This window comes from Lacerta agilis, chromosome 8, assembly GCF_009819535.1.
Source record: "Lacerta agilis isolate rLacAgi1 chromosome 8, rLacAgi1.pri, whole genome shotgun sequence".
Classification (NCBI taxonomy): domain Eukaryota; kingdom Metazoa; phylum Chordata; class Lepidosauria; order Squamata; family Lacertidae; genus Lacerta; species Lacerta agilis.
In genome coordinates this window covers 4,001,326-4,025,675 of record NC_046319.1, presented here as the reverse complement: position 1 = coordinate 4,025,675, position 24,350 = coordinate 4,001,326, and the positions used below count along the sequence as shown (strand labels likewise).

Below are 24,350 nucleotides of genomic sequence, written 5' to 3'. Positions count from 1 at the left end.
AAAAAATGAGATCAGATTAGTCTGACATGACTTATTTTTCAGAAACCCATGCTGACTTTTAGTGATCACAGCATTCCTTTCTAGGTGCTCACAAACCGTTTGCTTAATGATCTCTCTAGAATCTTTCCTGGTATTGACTGGGCAGTAATTGTTTGGGTCCTCTCTTTCCCCCTTTTTGAAAATAGGGACAACATTTGCCCTCCTCCAGTCTGCTGGGACTTCGCCTGTTCTCCAGGAATTCTCAAAGATTACTGCCAGTGGTTCTGAAATCACCTCTGCCAGTTCTTTTAATACTCTTGGATGTAGTTCATCTGGCCCTGGAGACTTGAATACATCTAAACTAGCCAAGAATTCTTGTACTACCTCCTTACTTATTCTGGGCTGAATCATCTGCTCCATATTCTCCAGGTCGGGCATTGTTTTCTTTCTTGGAGAAGATTGAGGCAAAGAAGGCATTGAGGAGTTCTGCCCTTTCTCTGTCCCATTCACATTTCACCATCTTCTACTCTAAGTGACCCCACTGTTTCCCTGTTCTTCCTTTTGCCACTGACATACCCATAAAAGCCCTTTTTATTGCTTTTAACCTCTCTAGCAAGCCTGAGTTCATTCTGTGCTTTAGCTTTTCTGACTTTGTCTCTACATGTGCTGGCTATTTGTTTGAATTCTTCTCTAGTGGTTTCCCCCTTTTTTCCATTTTTTGTACATATCCCTAGAGAGGTTTTCCACTTGTCTCATGCTTTCTAGTCATGGATTTCAATGGTTTTCTGTTTGCTCCACTCCTTTCCCCGGGAAAACCTGCTCTTTACTGCTGACTTGGAGCAAACATAAATCTGTGGAAAACAGTGGACATTTGCTCTGATTCGAGGGTGAAGTGGGAAAGCAGCGGTACAAGTGGAAGTGTGGGCAAACCCTGTGATGCTGTTATAGGCTGGGGGGGGGCAGATGCAGCCCTCCAAGCCTCTCTGTCTGGTTCATTGAACTATCACCGCCAGCCCTCCACAACCTTATCTCCTCTCCTCAGGCCATGCCCCTCACCTGCCCTGCTTCACATCCTTCTTGAGTGCTTTTGCCTGGCTAGAACTCTAACAATGCCTCTGTTTCCTGAATAGAGAAGCACTTGCAAGAGTTTGTAGAAACTAGTCTACTTTACGGAGGTAACAAGTTGGTGTGGTCACCCCACACACTCTCCCAAACACTATCACACACCCAGGCACCCAGGCACCCTCTCCTCTGATGATCCATGCAGATTGAATGAACATGGGGCTGTATCACCCCCTCTTTCCACTCATCAAATGTTCAATCAGATGAGTGACTAGGAGATGATTTGTTACCCACAGCAACATGTGTCTTCTTCAAATGAACCCACCCCGTTTGCCACTGTTATAAAATCGGTGGTGGCAAAAAATTAGGCCCCCCGAGCTTGTAAACCCCTGAACTAGATGAACTTTGAAGTTGCTTCCAGCTCTGTGATTCTGTGATAATCAGTTTGATGAATCAATTGCTTTTGCTTAAATATATTTCCAGCACTTTTTTTTAAGTCATCAGTTCTAATAAAAGTACTCATAAAAGCTAAAAATTGCAGGCATTCCCTTTTCTTGTAGTGTAATACTGGCATACAGAATCTGAAACCAGTGCTTTTCTCCCAAACTGTGGTTTGATTCATATTCACACTTATATTATACAGGTTTAATTATTAATGACTATGGTCTCCCCCCCTCCCCACTGATTGGCACCCCTGCTCATAACTCGTAAGGGCATAAGAGCCTCCTGGATCAGGCCAATGGCCCATCTCGTCCAGCATCCTGTTCTGGACTAACCAGATGTGGTCAACCAGGTGCCTCTTATGAGGAGCCAGTAAACAGGATCTGCGCTCAGGTGCATTCTCCCTTCCTGTGGTTTCCAGCAGTTGATGCCTGTAACTGTGGAGGCAGAGCATACCGTAACTATTATGGCTAGTAAAGGTAAAGGGACCCCTGACCATTAGGTCCAGTCGGGTCTGACTCTGGGGTTGCAGCATTCCTCTTGCGTTAATGGCTGAGGGAGCCAGCGTACAGCTTCCGGGTCATGTAGCCAGCATGACTAAGCCGCTTCTGGCAAACCAGAGCAGCACACGGAAACGCCGTTTACCTTGCACTTTTGACGTGCTTTCGAACTGCTAGGTTGGCAGGAGTAGGGGCCGAGAAATGGGAGCTTACCCCGTCAGGGGGATTCAAACTGCCGACCTTCTGATTGGCAAGCCCTAGGCTCTGTGGTTTAACCCACAGCGCCACCTGCATCCCTTAACTATTATGGCTAGTAGCTATCAATACCCCCTCTGCTCCATGACTTTGTCTAATCTTCTTCTATAGCCATCCAAGTTGGTGGCCATCACTGTTTGAGTATTACAAGCAATATCAGGTACTATTGGGAAAGTGTATCCCAAGAGGTTTCCACTCAGGACCCCTTGCCATATCGCTGAAGATGCCAAGGTATAACTCCTCAACTGCTTGCACTCTCAGAGTTTTGCCCCACCAGCCTCTGCATTATTGCAGAATTGCTTGCATAATCTGGGACAGCTACTTGAGACTGCCGTGGGCACCACCGCCCATGTGAAGCAGACAGGCTCTCCAACTTTAAAAACTATGTGGGACCTTTTCATGTTCTTACAGTGATAAGATTTGTACTGATATTTCCAGATCATTGGCAAGCTGTGAACTGAGCAAACTCAAACCCAGAATTGTTGCTCCACGGGAAGGAAGCTGCCTTTATAAGGCAGACCCCTGATTCACCTAGCTTGGCATTATCAACACGGCTTCTAGGGACCTCTCCCAGCTCTGCTGAGACACACTGCTGATTGAACCTGGGACCTGTGCATGCCAAGTGGGTGCCACAGGCAGCTCTTCTCCTAACACCAAGTTTTGGGTTGTTTTGTTAACATCTTAACCCCAAAGACCCTTTGTCCCACCTTGGGTGCTTTTGTGATGGAAACCCTAAACCAGAAATAAATTTCCCAAGGCTTTGAAGTCCACTAAGCACTTGACGATTTCACCTTCATTCCAGTAGTTTGGCTTCAAGGTTCTTAGCAAGTAAATCAGGCTAATCTATAGTAAAAGCGAACATCCTATTCTTTGGGGGCCATTGTGATTCTTTTGGCAGAAAACAGGAACATTCTCCAGGAGGGAAAGCAAGTTGCACTTAGCGCACATGCTAATTTCATATGACTTCAGAAGGCACTCCTCATTGCAACCTCAATATTTGGAGCCTATCCATTTGCTGCATTAGGATTTCATCTTATGACCACGCGCACACATATATACACACCGAAACACAAAAATGCTCACTGTTTGTACCCAGTGTGAGAGAACAAGCTAGAGGATTTTGAGCACAGACATTTTTATAATCAGATTAACTTCTAACACGTTAAAGCTAACTTTATTTTAAGCAGATAGTGCTCACCTGAGATCCACCACATGGCACCACGGCACTCAGGCATGATCAGGCCACTTCCTAGTGAAGTTTGGACTGTGTGCAGCAAACCCACCTTGCCGTGATGGGGAACTGAGTCAGTTGGTCTGCCCCTGGAGACTCCTGTTAGATCTCTGAATACTCAGGGCGGGGTATTCCAGAGAGTAAAGCCAGTGATCCTGTTGAGACTCTGTTTCGCTGTGGGGAGGTGAGGAGAGGAGAGCTATTGACCCACTCTCTCCTGAGAGTCCACCTGTATTGCATTATCGATGAGCAATCCAGTAGAGTTGTTCCAGGTGGTCCAAAGAAAAAATGCAGTAGCAGGAAGAGCCACTGGCCATTGAAGCCGCACAGCCGCTCGCTTCATTTGGTTCTGCCCCGGCTCCTCCTGACTTCCTGATGTCCTGCGCACAATGTTGGCCCTCACAAGCTGGTGCCTCTGGTTCAGGGGTTATTTTTGCCATATGACTTACTTGGCTCTCTGCAGGAAATCGGCCCAAGGCATTTGAAGTTTGCTCCCTACTAGGGTGATCTGTGGGGGCTGATAGTCTGCCTTGCACCAGAGTGTGGAGGAGAGGGGCTGGACTGGAAGGCCTTTAAACCACCCCCAGTGCTTGACTCTGTTTGCTGCTTGGACTATACATGATGTGGGGAACTTTTGGCCCTGCAGAAGTTGCTGAACTAAGACATACCACCCAACTGTCCCATTTAAAGCAGGACATCTGGATTCATAGAAGCCGGTCCAACTTCTGATCCCAATCCTGCATGTTCTGTTTTGCCTCCCATGCTCTGACCAGAATGCGTGGACCAAAAGACAAGCATTTCCCCATCCTGCCCTGTGCTGCGAGTCAGTTGGCTCACACCAGAGCGCAGAACCAAAAAAAAGGGCTGGTTGACATGGCTTCTAGCAAGGCTGCACTGCTTGGTGCAGCTTCTCCCGAGGCTGCGCTGGCGCAGGCTCAGGCTGCAGAGAAGGAGGAGATGGAGGCAGGGGCGTAGCAAGGGGGCGGGGGGTGGTCCGCCCTGTGTTCCATAATGGAAAGAGTGACAAATTATCAAGGAACAATTTTTTTTGAATTTTATTTTTAAATGCCTGCTCCGAAGGTCTTATCTTACTATACTAGGGATTATATTGCTATATATGAAATTTCATGCATATCGGTTAATATCTTGACCCTCCTCCACCAAAATAGCTGTTCACTTGGCTGTTTTCCTATGTCATGAAGGCTGAAATTTCAGTTCCGTGGAGCACTTACTGTTCCCAACCCTAACCCTGTGGAAAGCCATCTAATTAGACTTTCATTTGATTTTGAGATGTTTTTAGGTGGTAATTATTTATTGTTTGATTTTATACCAATGTTATGTATCTGATGTTAGCCAACCTGAGCCCGACTTTGGCCGGGGAGGGTGGGATATAAATAAAAGTTTTTTATTATTATTACTTGTTATTATTATTCCTTTGTAAGAAAATATGAAATAACATAAAACCATTTTTGTGGAGGGGGGGATCAATGGAGGGGGGTTGACAAGAAATTTTCCACACCGGGTACCACCTGACCTTCCTATGCCTCTGGGGGCGGGGCTTGACAAAAAATGTTTTGCCCCCGGGTACCAATTCACCTTGCTACGCCCCTGGGTGGAGGCTGTGGAAAAAGCTATGAGCCAGGAGGGAGGGGTGAGGGGTGGCAGCAAGTGAGTGAGGGGGTTGTGGTTGTGGTGAGGGGGTGAGCAATGGGGGCAGCGGGTTGGTGGTGGGAGTGTACCCTCATTTGTTCTTCCAAAATGTTGGGGGATATGCTGCGACTTAATGTGAGTCAACAAGAGACAGCAGCAAAAAAAGCTAATGCAATTCTAGGTTGCACCACCAAAATAGTGTCCTGATCAACGGAAGTAATAGTCCTGCTCTCTTCTGCCTTCATCAGAGACCACCTGGAATACTCTGTCCAGTTCTAGGTGCCACAGTTTAAGAAGGATATTGACAAGCTGGAATGGAGGCTGGGGGTTGGACTAGGTGACTCTTGGGGTCCCTTCCAACTCTGCAATTCTGTGATTCTAACTTTCCAGCATCCCAGATTGTTCTAGTTTGGAACTGTAGTTTAGCAACATCCAGAGGGCCAAAGTTTCTCCACACCTGCAGTATACAGTACCTTTAAAGCACATTATTTCCCTCAGAGAGTTCTGAGCCTGATGGTTTGTTAAGGGTTTGGGGGAACTGTCACTCTATGAGGGCTAAACTACCATGCCCAGAAATTCTTGGAGGGAAAGGAATGTGTTTTGAAGGCATGGTGCATACACAGCCCAAGTATTAAAGACTTCTCAGGTACTCATTTCCCTTTGTCAGTTGTTAGAAGGGAATTGAAGAAGGAAAGAAGAAAGAGAGCAGAAGGAGATGGGGGTGCCGAGGAGAGGAAAACCTGAGGGCACATCAACAGTAAAATCTTAGAGCAAGTTGTTGTTGTTGTTGTTGTTGTTGTTGTTGTTAAAATTTATATACCGCCCTTCATAAAAAGATCTCGGGGCAGTTTTCAAGTGGTTTAATTCACTGAACTCTCAAGGAAATCTGGGGACTGTTGTTTATTTAATGAAGGTTCTGGGAACCTGCCTTTCAGCAGTCACACAAGGCTCTGTCAGGTTATTTCAGAGACGATGCAAGGCCAAATTGGTTGCTTAGCCAAGGAACAGCTTCTTCTTTAGTTTTTATTAAAGCTTTGTTTCGTTTTGTTACAATACAAATAGATAAACACGGAAAGGTCAATTGTTGTCTCCACTTTCAGTTCATACGCTTTTTCAGAGTTTGATTGCATTTAGTGATTTACATTTATCTATTTTGTCGTATACATCTTGCATGAGGGAAAAGGGAGGAGGAAAGAGAGATAGAGTATTGTTCTATTGTCTGTTGCCAGTGTAGGGGTTTGTGTCAGCATCACATGGCTAGTCCTTCGTTTATGTATTTATTTCTTTTTATTGATACTGAGAGAGGTTGGGGGGGTGTCCCAGGTTTGTTTGGTTGTGCTCTGTTGATTGCAGTGTGGCTTGTTTGTGCGGGGGGGGGGGTAGGTTGTTGGATGAAGTTAGTCATATTGATTCATATGCTGTTGGGGAGGATGGGTTGTGTTGTCTTTTTGTGCGGTGTATGTGATAAAGGGAAACCATACTGAGATGAAGGTGTCCTCCTTTGCTTATCCCCATGGTATTTTGAGTTTGTTGGTTAGCTTCTCTGGTAGGGTGGTTTTCCATACATTTTGGTACCAGTGATCTGTTCACTCCTCATAGCTCCTTCCAGTGTGTAGTTATGATATTTCTACCTACTGCAAGTAATTTATGAGTTCCTTGTTGCGCGCATGTGTGTGTGTGCTGTCCTGGAGTTGCTTCTATTACCTGTTTTGTTAGTTTGGAAATTTCCTGCAGCCCTGATATCCAGAAAGATTGAACTTTGGGCCATTTCCACCACATGTAGACATGTGTGTCTATGGAGGTGCAGTCTCTCCAACATTTTGATGAGGTTCCTGGGTGTATCAGTGCCAGCTTCCGTGTTGCTATGTACCATCTATGTATATGTTTTAGGGTGAGTTCCCTTCTTTTGGCGGGGTATAAGTAATAAATTGTTGTTGTTGTTTGTTGTTATTGGCTGAGGTGGATTTAAATGGTGGTCTATAGTCTAGACCAGGGGTCAGCAACCTTCGGCTCTCCAGATGTTTCGGACTACAATTCCCATCATCCCTGACCACTGGTCCTGTTAGCTAGAGATCATGGGAGTTGTAGGCCAAAACATCTGGAGAGCCGAAGGTTGCCTATGCCTGGTCTAGACCATTGGGTAGGGTTTAATTCATATCTTATGCCATGCTTACTTGGTTTTTAATCATGGTAAGGGGGTTTGTAGAGTCTTGGAGTAGTATTTTACGTATTGTAGAGGCCACCGCTTTACTTTGTCCCTCCATTGTTAGGGGGAGTTTCTCAAAGCTAGTCAGTGGCCCGGTGGCTGCTGTTTTTGTTGTTTAGGAAGGCTTGTAGTTGGTGCTGGGTCAGCCAGGGTATTGGAGTGTCCCCCCATGTTGATATGGGCGATATAGGCCTTTAGTTTGCCAGGTTTCTATTTGGATGCTTTGGGATTCTTGGTGGAATAGCCGGTGTTGGGCCAGGGGAATTAGTGGCGATGGGAATTAGTGCATTGTGGGAATCTGTTTAGTGTTGTGGGAATTTTCCTTAGTATGTTTTGGAGGAATGGATTCGCTGTAGTAGGGGTGTTTCCGGTTTTTCTATCTTCATGTGCACCCATTGTTTCATTTTGTCTTCCAGGGTGTATGGGATTATGTGGTGCACTTTGCAAAAATAACAGTCTAGAACAGAACTTTCCAAACTTTTCATGTTGGTGACACACCTTTTAGACATGCACCATTTCATGACACACTAATTCAGTTTCACTAAATAAAAAAAGTCCTTCCAGTAGCACCTTAGAGACCAACTAAGTTTGTTCTTGGTATACCAAGAACCAACTTAGTCTCTAAGGTGCTACTGGAAGGAATTTTTTAAATTTTTATTTTGTTTTGACTATGGCAGACCAACACGGCTACCTACCTGTAACTCAGCTTTACTAGTAAATCAGCAGGCTGCCCACTCCCTTTCCAGCCCTGGGCGGAGCATGGGGAACATTCGTGTGGCACACCTACACACTGCAGCCGACACACTACATGACACACAGTTTGGGAAGCTCTGGTCCAGAACAACAGCATAGCTCATGGCCTCAGCTGGATACAGTGCCACCTATTCTTGGAAGGACAGTATAACAGTTAAACCTACACCACAATTTCCAAAGATTACTGTAATTGGAGGAAAGGTATGGCAGTTAATCCTGCCTTAAATATACTGATGGGAGTTGTAGTCAAAAAACGGCTGGAGGCCCCAAGCTAGGAAAGGCTGTCATTACCACCCAAAGCAGATTATGTTTGGGTTAGCTCAGCCCCACTGACAAGGTTCTAGGTGGGACCTTCGAAGTGTATGTTAGCATTTCACTGTAGCTGGATCCCTTGCAACAAACCCTACTCTTTTACTTGATCTTTAATTGAAGAACTGAAGGGAGACAGACTTTCTGCCGGTCATCAGGCACCTGGCTTGTCCCACCCTCCAGGCCTAGGAGCCTTTCCCAGACCATGACTTTGAGAACAGCAGAAGCAGCTGGAAAGAGAGTAGCTCAGGGATAGTTGAAAATAAATAAATTATAAGTTGTGTGTGCTTGTTTCTCAATTTGATCCTTTTAAGTGGTTTTGTGCGTTTTGAGGTATTTTATGCATTGTGATTTGCTGTTATTTTTATTGATTATAGATTAGTAATTTTTTATTGTAATTGATAAGTGTAAACTGTTTAATTATTATTTGCTGGTGTTTAATTTTACTGTTTCCTACTGGATTCTAATGGATTATTGAATATTGCTTTTTATAACATTTTATTTTTCCATTTTACAATATTTTAACAACAAAATATAAATATAAACAAATTCAACCTGCTTTTTCTTTTACTTCTCTCCTCCCCACTATGTGGTTCCTCATTTTATATCATAATCTTATTGCATAACCAGTTCAAACCTATTTACAAATGTAACATTTTTGCTCCCTTTAAGTTACTTCTTACTGTTCATGTTTATGTCAATCCTGCTAGTGTTTTTAATTGTTTAAAATTTGTTTTCATATATAACATTATATGTTGTAGTCTAGTTGGAACCACCCTGAGACCTCCAGGTATAGTGCAGTGTATAAGTTGAAATAATAATAATAATAATAATAATAATAATAATAATAATAATAATACTGAATATTGCTTTATTTTATATAAGTTGTTTATTTTAAAGTTATTGTGACTTTTTCTATTGGATCAGATTGTTATTATTAATGTTTGATTTTTTAAAATTATTTTTATGTGTGTTGGAAACTGTCCAGAGTGGGCGGGGCAACCCAGCCAGATGGGCGGGGTATAAGTAAAATATCATCATCATCATCTCTTCTAGATGGTTTTCTAGAGCAACTGAATTGAAAATTTGGAACATGTGACTAGCACCTGCCTATCATTGATTCTCTTTTCCAATCTTGGCTCAGTGTCTCCGGCTGCTGAACGCCTTCGGTATATCCTGCGTGAAGATGACGAGCCCCCCAACCCCACGCTGTTCACTGAGATGGACACGCTCCAGCATGATGGAGAAGAAATGGAGTGGAAGGAATCAGCCAGGTATGGGGAAAGCTGGAGGGTTGCAAGCAGCTGCTTCTCTTGGGTGACTTGCACATTTTCCTCCTGAGGGATGCGCTCTTGAAGGAAGAAGGCCTTCGCTGGAGGCAGACAATAATTTTTAAGAGAGTAGAACTTGGTTTGAGAGATGCCTTGATTCACAATCTTCTTTGCCGCACTGTCACTTCTGGGCAAACGAAAAGCTGCAAAATATTATTTATCAGGGGTAAAAAAGGATTATTACCTTGTCCAGTGATCCAATGTGAGTGTTTGGGGTATGTGGAGAAAGCTATTGAAAGCCTTCAGTCCTAGCCTGTTTCATATGCTCATTGCTTTCTGTTTTGCAACCAGAACAGAAATTAACACCCTGAAAGCTGGTTCACACATAAGAGGAAACCATGGTCAGATTTTGTTGGACCAGCATGGATCCTTCATGGAGGGGAGGGCTATTGAAGGCTACTAGCCATGATAGTCCTGCTCTGCCTTCACAGTTGGAGGCAGCAATGCTTCCGAAGACCAGCTGCTGGGAACCAGAGGAGGGGGGAATGTTCTTGCATTTGGGTCCTGCTTGCTGGTTTCCCACAGGCATCTGGTCATCCACTGTAAGATCATGCTACTGGATTCGATGGGCCGTTGGCCTGATCTAGAACGCTCTTCTTATGTTCTTAAATCCATTCTACTGCTACTGGGCTCAAGCTTGGAGCTTCCTTTAGGGAAAGGGTGGGCCGGTGTGGTGTAGTGGTTAAGAGCGGTAGACTCCTAATCTGGGGAACCGGGTTCGCGTCTCCGCTCCTCCACATGCAGCTGCTGGGTGACCTTGGGCTAGTCACACTTCTCTGAAGTCTCTCAGCCCCACTCACCTCACAGAGTGTTTGTTGTGGGGGAGGAAGGGGAAGGAGAATGTTAGCTGCTTTGAGACTCCTTCGGGTAGTGATAAAGCGGGATATCAAATCCAAACCTCCAGGTGCTTTGGATTCCAAATCCCACCATTCCTAGCCATTGCCCATGCTGGCTGGGGCTGATTTTGAGGGCCGCAGATTGGCCAACTCCGTTTAAGAGTTTCCTGTACCATTTCCTCCCTGCATTCCTGCTCCTGCATGGAGGGTGCCGCCAACTTCAGTGTCTTCCCCCTGCCACCACATACACACATTGTTTCCTCCAGTTTCCCCAGTTGGCACCCAATCTCTGGCCATCTGCCCCCCTCCCCAAAACTTAGAGCTCTCAGACTGAGATCCTAAGCACATTTACTAAGAAGTAGGCCACATTGAACACAGTGGGGCTTGCCTTCAAGCAAATGGGCTGTTGAGTCTGAATTAAACATTATCTTGGCAGTATGCAAGTCACTTCCCTTAGGGCAGCCCCATGCTGATCTGGTAGCATAAATCTGAACTATGTGAATAAGTCACAAGAAAAAGCCACCTTGGTTTGAGCCTTATTTGCAGCCAGCAGTTAAAGAGTTAACTTTGCTCTTTTATTGCAAACCAACAAAGTAAACCTTTTAAAAGCCCCATAACTTTTATCAAAGTATTAGAGAGAATGCAAGATGTCCTTACTTTATTGACTTACGAGCTTAGTAATGTTTTTCACACAAATGAAATCCACATGGAATTTCCTTTCCAGCTGAGGCTTTATAACCAGTTGCTTTTTCATTATTATTATTATTATTATTATTATTATTATTATTTACTAAATTTCACATCCTGAGTTTGAGCAGCAGGGAGGGGAAGAGTCGGGGACGCAAATAGCAGGTTTGAGCCTAGCTGAGCCTCTCAATGGTGAAGAACAAAGGGATTTGTGGGTGTTTATGCCATGTTTAAATGGGATCAATGCTGTGAGGTCAGGCAGTTAATAAGATAGATTTTGATTAACTCTGTCTCCCTCTGCCCCACATGCCCCGCAGTGGCTCCAAGCTTGTGCCACATAATGACCTTGTCTAATGTGCTCACTCAGTGCCAGGAGGGACGGGGCAGGGCAAAACCTTCATTCTTTGGTTTTGTATTCAAAATAGCTCCTGTGTATCAGAGCTGCCAAAAGCCGTTTTCCTGTTGTGTGAAAGCACAAATATAATGCAGAAATTAAAACTAGGGAAATGTCAGGAAAACAGAACAAACTGCCATATGAATGCAGCCAATAACTCAAAATATCGGAAGGGGGAAAGGCTGCTCCAGAGAGCCGAGAAGAGGGGTGGTCCCTGAGAGTGCAGAGGGTGACCATCCGCATTCTAGGTATCTGTGATAAAGTAATGATTGGTTAAGAAGAATATCTAGTATGGTTATCAAGAAGGAGATTTTCAAAAGCATGGAGTTTTCTTCCTAGCACACGGGTTAACAATGTACCGGTAGATTTTCTGTTGGGCAATACTGAAAAGCCCTCAGAAAAGGCAACAGCCATACTCTGTGTAAGCACAGCTTGAGTGAGCCCTACATAACAGAGAAAATCTTAATCCCTAGTTTCTAAGCAGAAAATTTCTCCAAGAAAATTTGCTGAGTTAGGCAAAAGGCAAGAGAACATTGTTGTGCTTCTTGTGGGCTTCTCTATATATACACTTGGGTGGCCACTTTGAGAACAGAGTGCTGGACCAGGTGGGCTATTTATTGGCTTGATCCAGCATGCTCTCCTTATGTTATTGAGAGAGAGAGACATAGCTCTGCTCTAACAGAGGAGAATATTGTGGGAGAAGAGCAGCTAAGGGCCTGTTACTGTGGCCTCCCAGCGTAATTCTGCTTGAGGTGATTGCCAGAAGGTAGGGCCACCCTGTCACAGCCGTGAGTCCCAGAAGGTTGTGCTACTAGCCCCCAAACCCTCTTTGCATTCAAGTTCCACTCGCAGACTTCCTGGAGGAATATGACTGGCCACTGTGAGAACAGGATGCGGCACTAGATGAGTTACTGCAGTGAGACTCTTCTTACATTGTTGCGTTCTTAAAAATCACATGTCCCCTATCATATATCTATCATGACAGGGCAGGATACTGTCCATTGAACATGTGGAGATTAACCCAGCAAACACTCATTCATACGTTACTGGTTCCAGGGTGAGAGCACTGTGCATTTCCTATTCTACAAACAAAATGCCAATGCTTGAAACCGTTTGAGTTTCTGTACCGCTGCCACAGTCCACGAGGATATCTGCTTGCCTCTCTGTCAGCATTTTAGCATTGCCAGCTCAGGATTTCCGCTCTCCTTGACTTAGGAATCCAGATCAGGAATTTAGCTGCAGGGTGCCTAGGCTTGGCTTCACATAGTGAAAGACTGGTGCTTTGCAAAAAAATGAACCTTTGGCAAGTCAAAATAGGAATTTTCATCCTCGGAGCCCGGCACCAATCAAAATGGCACAGTTGCTTTAAATAGAAAGGTCCCATCCTAGACAACCTAACTTAGGGCTTAGCCATACCAAAGGCAGATCATAGGAGCCACTGAAATTTGGGGTGCCACACTTACCTCTGCACTCTTCAGGCATCTTCTGTGTTTTAAAGCTCAGTGTCTGAGTGTCTTTTTTGCTCCGGAGCTTTCTCTGCAAAAACCCACCATTTAAAGCTGAATTGGAGCAAACAGCATTCTATGGAAATCCCAAATAAGGCTTGGTTTCCAGACCCTTGATTGTCTTGGTTGCCCTCCTCTACACACGTTCCAGCTTCTCAATTGTTGTTGTTGTTCAGTCGTTCAGTCGTGTCCGATTCTTTGTGACCCCATGGACCACAGCACACCAGGCAACCCTATCCTCCACTGCCTCCCGCAGTTTGGTCAGACTCATGCAAGTCGCTTCGAGAACACTGTCCAACCATCTCATCCTCTGCCGTCCCCTTCTCCTTGTGCCCTCCATCTTTCCCAATATCAGGGTATTTTCTAGGGAGTCTTCTCTTCTCATGAGGTGGCCAAAGTACTGGAGCCTCAACTTCAGGATCTGTCCTTCCAGTGAGCACTCAGGGCTGATTTCTTTAAGGATAGATAAGTTTGATCTTTATGCAGTCCATGAGACTCTCAAGAGTCTCCTCCAGCACCATAATTCAAAAGCATCAATTCTTCGGCGATCAGTCTTCTTTATGGTCCAGCTCTCACTTCCGTACATCACTACCGGGAAAACCATAGCTTTAACTATATGGATCTTTGTCGGCAAGGTGATGTCTTTGCTTTTGAAGATGCTGTCTAGGTTTGTCATTGCTTTCCTCCCAAGAAGCAGGCGTCTTTTAATTTCGTGACTGCTGTCTCCATCTGCAGTGATCATGGAGCCCAAGAAAGTAAAATCTCTCACTGCCTCCATTTCTTCCCCTTCTATTTGCCAGGAGGTGATGGGACCAGTGGCCATGATCTTAGTTTTTTTTTGATGTTGAGCTTCAGACCATATTTTTTGGTCTGTCAATATCCTTCTTAAATTGTGGTGCCCAGAACTGGACACAGGATTCCAGGTGGCATCTGACCATTGCAGAACAGAGTGGGACTATGACTTCCCTCGAAGTGGACACTAGACTTCTGTTGATGCAGTCAGCTGTGTTAGGACCCACAGTCATGGAGGCTGGTCCATTAGGACAAATGGGGCACTGGCCACCAAACGCCGTCTGCTTTCAGCCAGCCTCTACCCACCTGCCTGTTTCCTTACATCCAGTGCAGCGGAGTGACTCTGCCTGTCATTGGTTCTGACACCACCTGCTGGTAGTCCCAGCCACCCCTCGCCCACAGGCAATGCAGTCATTCAACTCTGTAGTTCTCCAGCTACCGTATTTTTCGCTCCATAAGACACACTTTTTTCCTCCTGAAAAGTAAGGGGAAATACCTGTGCGTCTTATGGAGGGAATGGTGGTCCCTGGAGCTGGATTGCCCAGGGGCCAAAAGCAGATTGTGCTTTTTATTTTACAAAGAGAAAGGGGAGTGTTGAAAGGACCCGCTCAGCAGCTGATCAACAAGAGATCGGGAGAGAGATAAGAGTCCCTGCTCCCTTTCAGCCACGCCCTCCATTGTTGAATGTGCTGCAGAGGGAGGTTGTTTGTTTCCCCAGGACATGTGACTGGCTGATTAGATTATCTGTCTGCAAACAGTAGAAATGGCTCCCTTTCCTTAAGATTTTTTCAGAAATGTGAGTTAAACCCCATAAAAATGGGGCTTTTCCTCTTTGCTTTTCCCCCTTTGCAAAAAAAGCTGCAAAACCTTTAGCTGATCCTAAAAAAAACAAAAAACCAGGGCTTTTCCCTTTGCAAAAAAGCTGCAAAACCTTTAGCTGATCCTCAAAAAACAAAAAAACAAAAAAACCCAGGGCTTTTCCCTTTGCAAAAAAGCTGCAAAACCTTTAGCTGATCCTAAAAAAGGCCTTTTGCCTTTGCAAAAACAGCTGCAAAACTTTTAGCTGATCCTTAAAAAAAACCACAAAAAAAACACCCAGGGCTTTTAGAGGAGGAAAACCAGAAAAATAATTTTTTCCTTGTTTCCTCCTCTAAAAATGAGGTGCGCCCTATGGTCCGGTGCGTCCAATGGAGCGAAAAATACGGTAGTTGAAAGCTGAGAAACTTTCACAGCCTGCTCTTTGTTCTGGATTAAATTGCAAAACAGAAGCGTATTTTATGAGCATTTATTAGGGTTATTTTGTTTTGCTCTAATAATTCTGAAGCAATATTATCAAGATAGGTTAAACATTTGCCTCTGTGAATAAAGGGATTTGCACCTTTGGCATGCATACTCGGTACAGAGGAGCGCAGAACCAGTAAGTTGGCCACGTATCAAAGCATTCCTGAAGTACATGTGCTTTGAAATGTGTGTGCTGGGGTGGGGAAACGGAATGACTACTCTATCCTCCTTTGCCTAAAAATGGCACACCACCAAGCAAGAAACATTACAGCTCACTGTAATGGGCCTACTTTCCTGGTTACCGGTATATACAGTACTGCAATGCTAAGGGGGCGGGAGGGGGAATAAAAAGAGAATATTCACACCCCACTTTTAATTGTTATACTTGTATTGCACACAGAAAGATAGTAACAGCCATGTTTAAAATGTGTTGCCTTTGGCTTGTGGTGCCTTCTTCCACAAATGCTTTGGATCACAACTCATTATGTACTTCTGTGACACTGGTCGCTTCCAGACAAACTGTTTTTTTTTGGGGGGGGGGCATTCATCCTGCACTGTTTGTTCAAAGTTTGCAGGGAAGTTATTCAACCTAGGCATTTTATTGTGCAGTCATTCTGATTTCCCCCATTTCTGTGCACATGTTTGGCTCCTGTGTTCTGAGGAGAATTGATTGTATAGCACAATCCGTGTTCATGATCCTTTACAAACTATGAAAAGGAAGGTCCCTGCTACAAGGTGGTTACAGCCTATGGCCCTCTCTGCAGTATGCATTGAAAGCAGGATCATATGTACCACTTTGAACTGTCATGGCTTCCCCCAAAGAATCATGGGAACTGTAATCTGTTAAGGGTGGGGAGGGTTGTTAGGAGACCCATATTCCCCCCCCCCCAATGTCCAGAAGGTTTAACAATCAAACCCTCTTCCCATAGAACTCAGGGAAGTGCATCTCTGTGAGGTGAAATGACAGTTCCCATGATTCTTTGAGGAAAGCCATGGCCGTGGCCAAGTGGCATGAGGATCAGGATCAAATCATATCATATCACTTCCCCACAAAGAAATCAGAATGAATGCTCACTAAAGATGGAAAGACGTCAGATTCCAAATTTACAACAGGGAGCTAAGTGACTAAATACACACACCCTTAAGCAAGAAGTAGTTTGAAAGTAGGTAAACTTTTGGGCCTGCCAAAATGGAGCTCTTCTGCTGTTTTATCGATTCTTGTACACCACCCAGAAGATTTAGGTCAATAGACAACCTAGAAATAAATAAAATTTTGTCCAGACTTTCGACATACTGTTTTTAAAAGCACCCCCTCCCTTATTGTAAGGGTCCAGTGGTGCTCCTTACGAGTAAAAGGTGATGACTCAGGATCTGTATATTTACATCAGTTTATTACACAGATATGTACACAGGTCAAATTCCATGACTGTCATAGTCACTCTCAGATTCCGGAAGTGGCGCTTCGCGAGAGCGCCTCCAACAAAACAACCTGGGGACCCCAAGTCTCCTCATTTCCTCCTTCCGTTTGATCCCCCTACGTAGTTGGGGCGATGGAACTACCGATTCCCCCTCCGTCCCAGAACTGCTGAGTTGGTGTCTGGACTCTGCAACATCTGACTGCCCTTCTGCCATGGAACTCTCTCCCTGCCTATCACTCCCACAGGAAGTCTCTGGGCTTCTCTGGCGGTGCTGGGTACTTTCAGCATCAGGGGTCCCTCCTCCACCTCAGCCGGCTCTCCGCTGCCTCCTGAGGATCCCCTGACACTTATGTAGGATCACATGTAATGACTTCTTTAAAGCAAAACAAAATAAAAAACAAAAAAATTCCTTCCAGTAGCACCTTAGAGACCAACTAAGTTTGTTCTTGGTATGAGCTTTTGTGTGCATGCACACTTCTTCAGATACACTGAAGCAGAAGTCACCAGACCCTTATATATAGTGAGAGAGTTGGGAAGGGTATTACTCAGAAGGGTGGTGGGAATGGGGGATTGGCTGATAAGTGTGGAAAACCTGACTGTTAACGACTGCAATTGGTCTTACAGGAAAAAGCAAGGGGTGAGATGGCTAAAGATAGCTTTAAAGCAGTAGTTTATAACTGAATGACAGCTGTATGGGGCTCTTCCAGATGACCTGTTTATTAAGCTTTTATCCTTAAATATAGCACAGTGTGGTTATGTATGATGCTTATGTATGATCCTTATATATAGCACAGAGTGGTTATGTATATATGATGTTGCTCTTTATTGAGCAGCACTCATTTGGATTTGTTTGCATGGAGGTTATATTCATCGCCCAGTATCACCATCATCCCAGACGTTCCAGTGCATTTTCCCGTTACTTTTCATAACATAAAAGCATTGGGGAGTTGTTTCATTTTTGAGAGTGGACTTGTTGCACAGGGGCTCCAAATCCACTTTAATTGCACAGCCTAAATTTGCTGGTGTACAATTTAATTATACGTATCTGCAAATTAGTGAGTCTGGAAGTGGCCATAAATTGTTAAATGGCCCTAGTACCAGAAATGCAACACACATATCATTTTGATTATTTGGTTATTACTATTGGGACAACAACAACCATAGCAAATACTGAATGCTGCCAAAAGTGAAAATCTCCCCAACAGCTGCCTTGCCTCTTAACAGAACTTAAGCATGCTGTTCCAAGAGACTGTGTGATTGCACACACAGATTGCACACACCTGAAATACAACAATAGTCTTGGTTACCTTACTCCCAAGGGGAGAGGGAGTGCCCTAGCTAAGCCTGGAAGGACAGCTTACTCTATGGCATTAACCCCTTCATGCATTAATAAGACGTGTTGGTCACCCCATATGTGTATCATTTATGCTGAGCACTATTCATGTCTCATTTCCTTCATCTGTGTTTCAGGTGGATTAAGTTTGAAGAGAAGGTAGAAGAAGGAGGGGAGAGATGGAGCAAACCACACGTGTCAACCTTATCTTTGCATAGCCTGTTTGAACTACGCACTTGCCTGCAGACGGGTACCGTGATGCTCGATCTAGATGGCTACTCCTTGCCGCAAATAATAGGTATGAACCTCAAAAATGCAACTGTAAGCACAATCCGTTCAGAAGCTGCTGAGCAAATCAATGAGGCATTCGAAAGTTGCTGCTGAGATTTCTGCATTGCAGGAGGTTTCACTAGATGACCCTTGGGGTACCTTCCAACTCTACGATTCAACCAATAATTAGGGGTGGTATCAGGACCACGAATTGTAATGTATTTCAGTCAATGGGAAGAGTCCTGCTAGATCAGGCCAAAAGGGACCCATCTAGTCCTTCATTCAATTCTCACAATGGCCAGCCAGGTGCCCCATTGGGAATCCTGCAGGTGGGGCCTGAGAACAGTGGCCCTCTTCCCACTTGTAATTCCCAGCAGCTGGTTTTCAGAGACATTCTGATTCAGACAGTGGAGATAGAACATAATTGTGGCCATTGTTATTTATTAAACGTACTAGTCTCTATTTTTACAAAAGCAACTCAAAGTGACTTCCAACAAGCAGTAGCTATTGATAGCCTTATCATCCATGAATTTGCCTAATCCTCTTTTATAGCTGTCCAGGTTGGTGACCAACGCCATGTCTAGTCCAGTGTTTCCCAAAGTGGGCAATACTTCCCCCTGGGGGGTTCTGGGACAATCCAGGGGGCTGTAGTAGCCTGGGTGCAACTGGGGGGTATCGAATAAAAATACAGGGGCGGTGGAAGCATAAAGAAACAAGAGAAGAAAAAATTGAAAAACCGTTCATACGTTTCATCTATTTTGCAATGACGCTTACCACCAGATCAGGTGCTGTTGCAGGATGGCAACAATGCCTTTCCTGGAGGCGAGGGGTTTTCCCGGGCTTAGGGGAACCCTTTTTGGCTTCCCCCAGGCCCAGGAAGTGGATTGCAGCTTGCCTGCCTATTTGGCCAATGGCAGGCGGATTGGACTGAGCCAGCAGCCTTCACTCCAGTCTGCCCCATGGGTTTTAATAAATAATTTTATAATTTCAATCTTCAAGGTGCCTTATTTACAACAACGTCTTTCTTTACTATGTTGTAGGACATAGGTAGAAACTAGAGATACATAAAAGAACACAAATTTATCACTTCTTTTGTTTGCTTAAAGGTAGATTTCCGGGGGGGGGGGGCGCTGAGTATTTTTTTTTCTTTCTGAAAAGGGGATTTTATTGTTTGTGGCTGCAGCCCTTTGTCCTATGGAAGCAGACACGGGCAGCAAACAACAAATAATAAAACAGTGCAATTAAAAATAAAACAAAAACTTATTTTTAAAAATTAAAATAACTAAGAATATACTTTTAATAATTAAATCATTAAGAACATCTAATTCTTTTTTTAAAAAAATAACAACAACAGTCACATACTGCCACAGCTAATAATTTCTAGGTTGCTAGGCATCTTTCAGTCATCAAGTATCTGGGTGAATGGGAATGTTTTAATACCCCTCCTGCGTGTTAATAGAGAAGGGGGGAAAGCACACCTCGACCAGGACACTCCACAAATGGGGAACCACCAATAAGTCCCTATCACGGGTCAGTGGGTTAATGAAATCACTATCAAAGTAGCAAAATCCTGAGTTATCAGCATGTTTTACTAGGAACTGGGTGGTCAAATATCTTTACCAACCATACTAGCACTCAGCAATCCATTCTAAGTGTAACTGTGAATGTACAAAAACATACACACACATTTCTTAGTCTCTTGACATGCTGTTCATCCCAAATAGCCAATAGATAGCTAGATGATAGAGATAGAGATAGATAGATGATAGAGATAGATAGATAGATAGATAGGTAGATAGGTAGATAGACAGACAGACAGATAGACAGATGGATAGATAGATAGAGCCTTATTTGGCACTAATGAGGCTCATGGCAGTGACTTTCCCCCTCGTCCTGCGGCATCAAGGATTGTCACAGTTAAGCGCATGACCTGGGGTGGGGTGGCCCTGTAGACAAGTAACATGTACGATATCTCCCTCCCAGATGATGTCATTGAGAAGCAAATAGAAGACGGCCTGCTGAAACCAGAACTGCGCGAGAAAATAAGCTACGTGCTCCTGAGAAAACACCGTCATCAGACCAAGAAACCCATCCACCGATCACTAGCAGATATTGGAAAATCTGTCTCAAACACAAGTGAGTGCAGGTTGCCTGGCTTGCCATTCTGCACAGGCAAGGTGGAAGAGACACATTTGCAGTGGGAGTATAGACAGAGATTCACCCTGGGTACATTCACACCCATAGTTGTGTTGTTGTTGCTGCTGCTGCATTTGTATCCCACCTATTCCCCCAAGGTGGCATACATGGTTCTCCTTCTCCTCATTTAATCCCCACAGGTAAAGGTAAAGGACCCCTGGGTGGTTAAGTCCAATCCTATGAGGGAGGTTGGGCTGAGAGGGAGTGACTGGCCCATGGTCACCCAGTGAGCCTTGTGGCCAAGTGGGGATTAGGTAGAGTGAGACAGCTGCCTCAGGTGGCAGATGCTGTGGGGTGGCAGTGAGGTGTTAGAAGACAGAGATGTCCATGCCAAATGCCCTACCACCCTACGCTCCCTTAAGCCAGCCTGCTGCACTCAGGGGTGGGGGTGGAGGACACTGCCCTGTCAATGGAGCCCATCCAATCAGCTTTGGTCTATGGAATGGGGAGAGGTGCCATCTTGTCCTTTACCTCAGCCAGGAAAATAGTTTTCATGGAGTTGCATTCCCATCCGAAAACAGAGGCATTGAGGCAGTGATGTACAATTTGTTTTGTTCATTATCTCAAAAAGAAGAATGCAAAGTGTGATCCTCTCATTTCCAGTCTTCTTTCTTCCTTTTTGCAGATCGTAGCCCTGTCCGGAGTCCAGCTGCAGGGGCCAGCTTTCACCGTTCGTCAGAAGATCTCAGGATGAGGCAGAGCGCAAGTTATGGGCGATTACGTGAGTTTCCTTCCAGTTCTTCCTGTCACAGAATGGCAGGAGAAAACTTAGCAGGCAGGAAACAAGTTACTGTGGCAACCCCATGCCCTGGCACTAGGAGGAAGGCCCTGGCATCCTTGTCCTGACACACTTCTGCACAGGTGCGTGTCACTGCGGTACCAGGATAGCAGGATGATGGAGGAAAGCCATGATTTCTGGTGCTGAGCATGGGGCCAGGTGCAGTGAATTTCCTTCAATTAACCAGGCCTGTTGTGATGTTTGAAACACCTTTCACTTGGTCAGAATAACAGCAGCTGCTGGAGAACCACAAAAGTGGAGTCCACAGGCTTGCAAATTGCACAGGCTTATATAGAGGCACTTCCTTGCCTGAGCTTTACTAATACAGTACATAGAAATTAAGTCATGTGACTAGCAGAGGTTACAGTTAGATTACTAGGAAGCGGGCTTATCAGGCAGAGCAAAAGTAGCATCTCAGGTGCAGAGAGGAAGAGCAAATTCATCAGCAAATTCCTTCACACATCTTGAAAGACCAATTGGCTCCTTTTTTCTTTCTTTCAATATCCCCTCCCCAACATGGTTTTGACACTTTCTTTTTAATGCCTGTATATTGTATATTGTACAAAATCTATAGGTTTTCCACCACATATGCAAATTGGTGGCAACAATGAATGTGTTGCAGAAAATGTGGTTGGGGATTTTCTTGGGGTATGAACACAGCTCCCCAAATCAATCTTCTTTTATAGCCTGCCCTGATTGTATCTAGTTTGAGAAACTTTGTGGTGGTATAACCAAGGTTGGGTTGTAGTGGCTTCTTGGTGAAGAAATCACATCAAGGACAGAGAACACAAAAGCCTGAATCTCTAGACAGAATTTCCAGAATCTCAGCTCTCATATATATATATATATATATATATATATATATATATATATATATGCCTACCTACCCGTGGACTGTCTCGCCAGAGTGGTGCATGCTCTGGCTATCTCCCGCTTGGACTACTGCAATGCGCTCTACGTGGGGCTACCTTTGAAGGTGACCCGGCAACTGCAATTAATCTAGAAAGCGGCAGCTAGACTGGTGACTGGGAGTGGCCGCCGGGACCACATAACACCGGTCCTGAGAGATCTACATTGGCTCCCAGTACGTTTCCGAGCACAATTCAAAGTGTTGGTGCTGACCTTCAAAGCCATAAACAGCCTCGGTCCTGTATACCTGAAGGAGCGTCTCCACCTCCATCGTTCACTGGGATCCTGCTCCAAGGGCCTTCTGGCGGTTCCCTCACTGCGAGAAGCAAAGCTACAGGGAACCAGGCAGAGGGCCTTCTCGGTAGTGGCGCCCGCCCTGTGGAACTCCCTCCCTTCAGATGTCAAAGAGATAGACAACTACCAGACATTTAGAGGACATCTGAAGGCAGCCCTGTTTAGGGAAGCTTTTAACGTGTGATATTTTTGTATTTGATTTTTGTTGGAAGCTGCCCAGAGTGGCTGGGGAAATCCAGCCAGATGGGCGGGGTACAAATAATAATAATAATAATAATAATAATAATAATAATAATAATAATTATTATTATTATTATTATTAAATGATATTTTATCATATATGGGTGCATAATGTGTTTACTCCTTTAGGCCATGCACAAAGCAGAAGCATGAACGACATCACAGATACACCAAGCACAGATCAGGTAGGAAATCCCAAACACTAAAATCTTTTCTTTTAGGTTCCCAACCTCCAGGAACAAATGTCAGCCCACGAATGTAATCACTGGCTTCCCTAAATGAGAACCAGTTGCAATTTTCTTGCATGTGTGTTCTTTGTCACAATAAAAAAAACTTGAAATTGTTTTCAGAACTTCTCTTTGCTGTGCAGGATATACCTCGTGTGAAGGATTCATTACAGTGGTCAGCAGCATCAGAAGGATGGTGGGAGGGAGGGAACAGGTTAAAGCAGGAACCGCTTTCTGAAAGGTGCAACAAAACAAGTTCGAATCTAAAAATGAATCTGTGAGATTTGCACTTTCTGAAATGCTGTGAAAACCAAAACGCAGTCATCCTTCAAAATTTGCACTTATTCAAATTTTGCAGTGCAATTCTCCAATCAATGAATATATTAGGGGAATGTGTGCATGAAAGTTAAAACATTCGCAAAAATAATGTACAAAAATGCATCGTATTAAGAAAATTGCTTGCAAAAATGCATATTAGTCAAAACTGCCAACAAAAAATATTATTGGGATAAATTTGCACCAAAATGCTGGTGAATTTTTCATGAAAATTAAATAATAATAATAATAATAATTGCAAGTTGCTGCAGAAATTTGGATAACTTAATTTATGATTTGGAAAAATAGGAACTGAGAGAACCAGAACTGACAGATCCCCATCCCTTTTCATCCTAATGGTGAGGGGGGATTTGGAGGCTACTTTTGAGCAGCCTGACAGTGGAATTTGCTTTTGAGCAGCCATGACAGTGGAATTTGCTGCCAAGGAGTGTGGTGGAGTCTCCTTCTTTGGAGGTCTTTAAGCGGAGGCTTGACAGCCATCTGTCAGGAATGCTTTGATGGTGTTTCCTGCTTGGCAGGGGGTTGGGCTGGATGGCCCTTGGGGTCTCTTCCAACTCTAGGATTCTAGGATTCATTGCATTGGGAGTGGTGACTGTGGCAGCTTGAGCATTCAGTAGGAAGCTCTGGCAGCTGGCAGGACTAGTGACAGGAGTCTGTGAAAGGAATGGATGTACTGAGGAACATAAATTCAAATGACGTTTCTTTCAGAAGCTACCTCCAACATTTCTCCGATGAAAATATGGGCGTCCTATTCTATTATTATTATTATTATTATTATTATTATTATTATTATTATTATACCCCACCCTTCTGATTGGGTTCCTCCAGCCACTCTGGGCAGCTTCCAAAATATATAATAACATTTTTTTAAAAAAAAACCCTAAGCATTAAAAAAAAAAACCCCTATACAGGACTGCCTTAAGAAGTTTCAGAGATTGGATAACTCAGTACCCTCCAACGTTTCTCCAATGAAAATAGGGGTGTCCTAAGGAAAAGTGGGACATTCCAGGATCAAATCAGAAACCAGGACAGCTTCTGTAAATTAGGGACACTTGACCAGTTTATGATCCTGGCCTACACATATAGGTGATGCTCTGAGGGCGAAAGGGTTAGGATGAGGAATAAATATTATAACTG

At 44.3% G+C, this 24,350-nt stretch overlaps 1 protein-coding gene across 1 annotated transcript in view; it reads left to right on the top strand.

The window, feature by feature from the left end:
• The first annotated feature begins 9,532 nt into the window (after positions 1–9,532).
• Positions 9,533–24,350, top strand: part of SLC4A5 (solute carrier family 4 member 5) — a 55,503-nt gene continuing 40,685 nt past the window's right edge. The window contains exons 1-5 of the mRNA XM_033159100.1: positions 9,533–9,660; positions 18,101–18,261; positions 20,217–20,369; positions 21,055–21,150; positions 22,780–22,835. Of these exons, the coding sequence (XP_033014991.1) occupies positions 9,608–9,660; positions 18,101–18,261; positions 20,217–20,369; positions 21,055–21,150; positions 22,780–22,835 (519 nt within the window). The 5' untranslated portion in view covers positions 9,533–9,607. The remainder of the gene's footprint in view (positions 9,661–18,100; positions 18,262–20,216; positions 20,370–21,054; positions 21,151–22,779; positions 22,836–24,350) is intronic.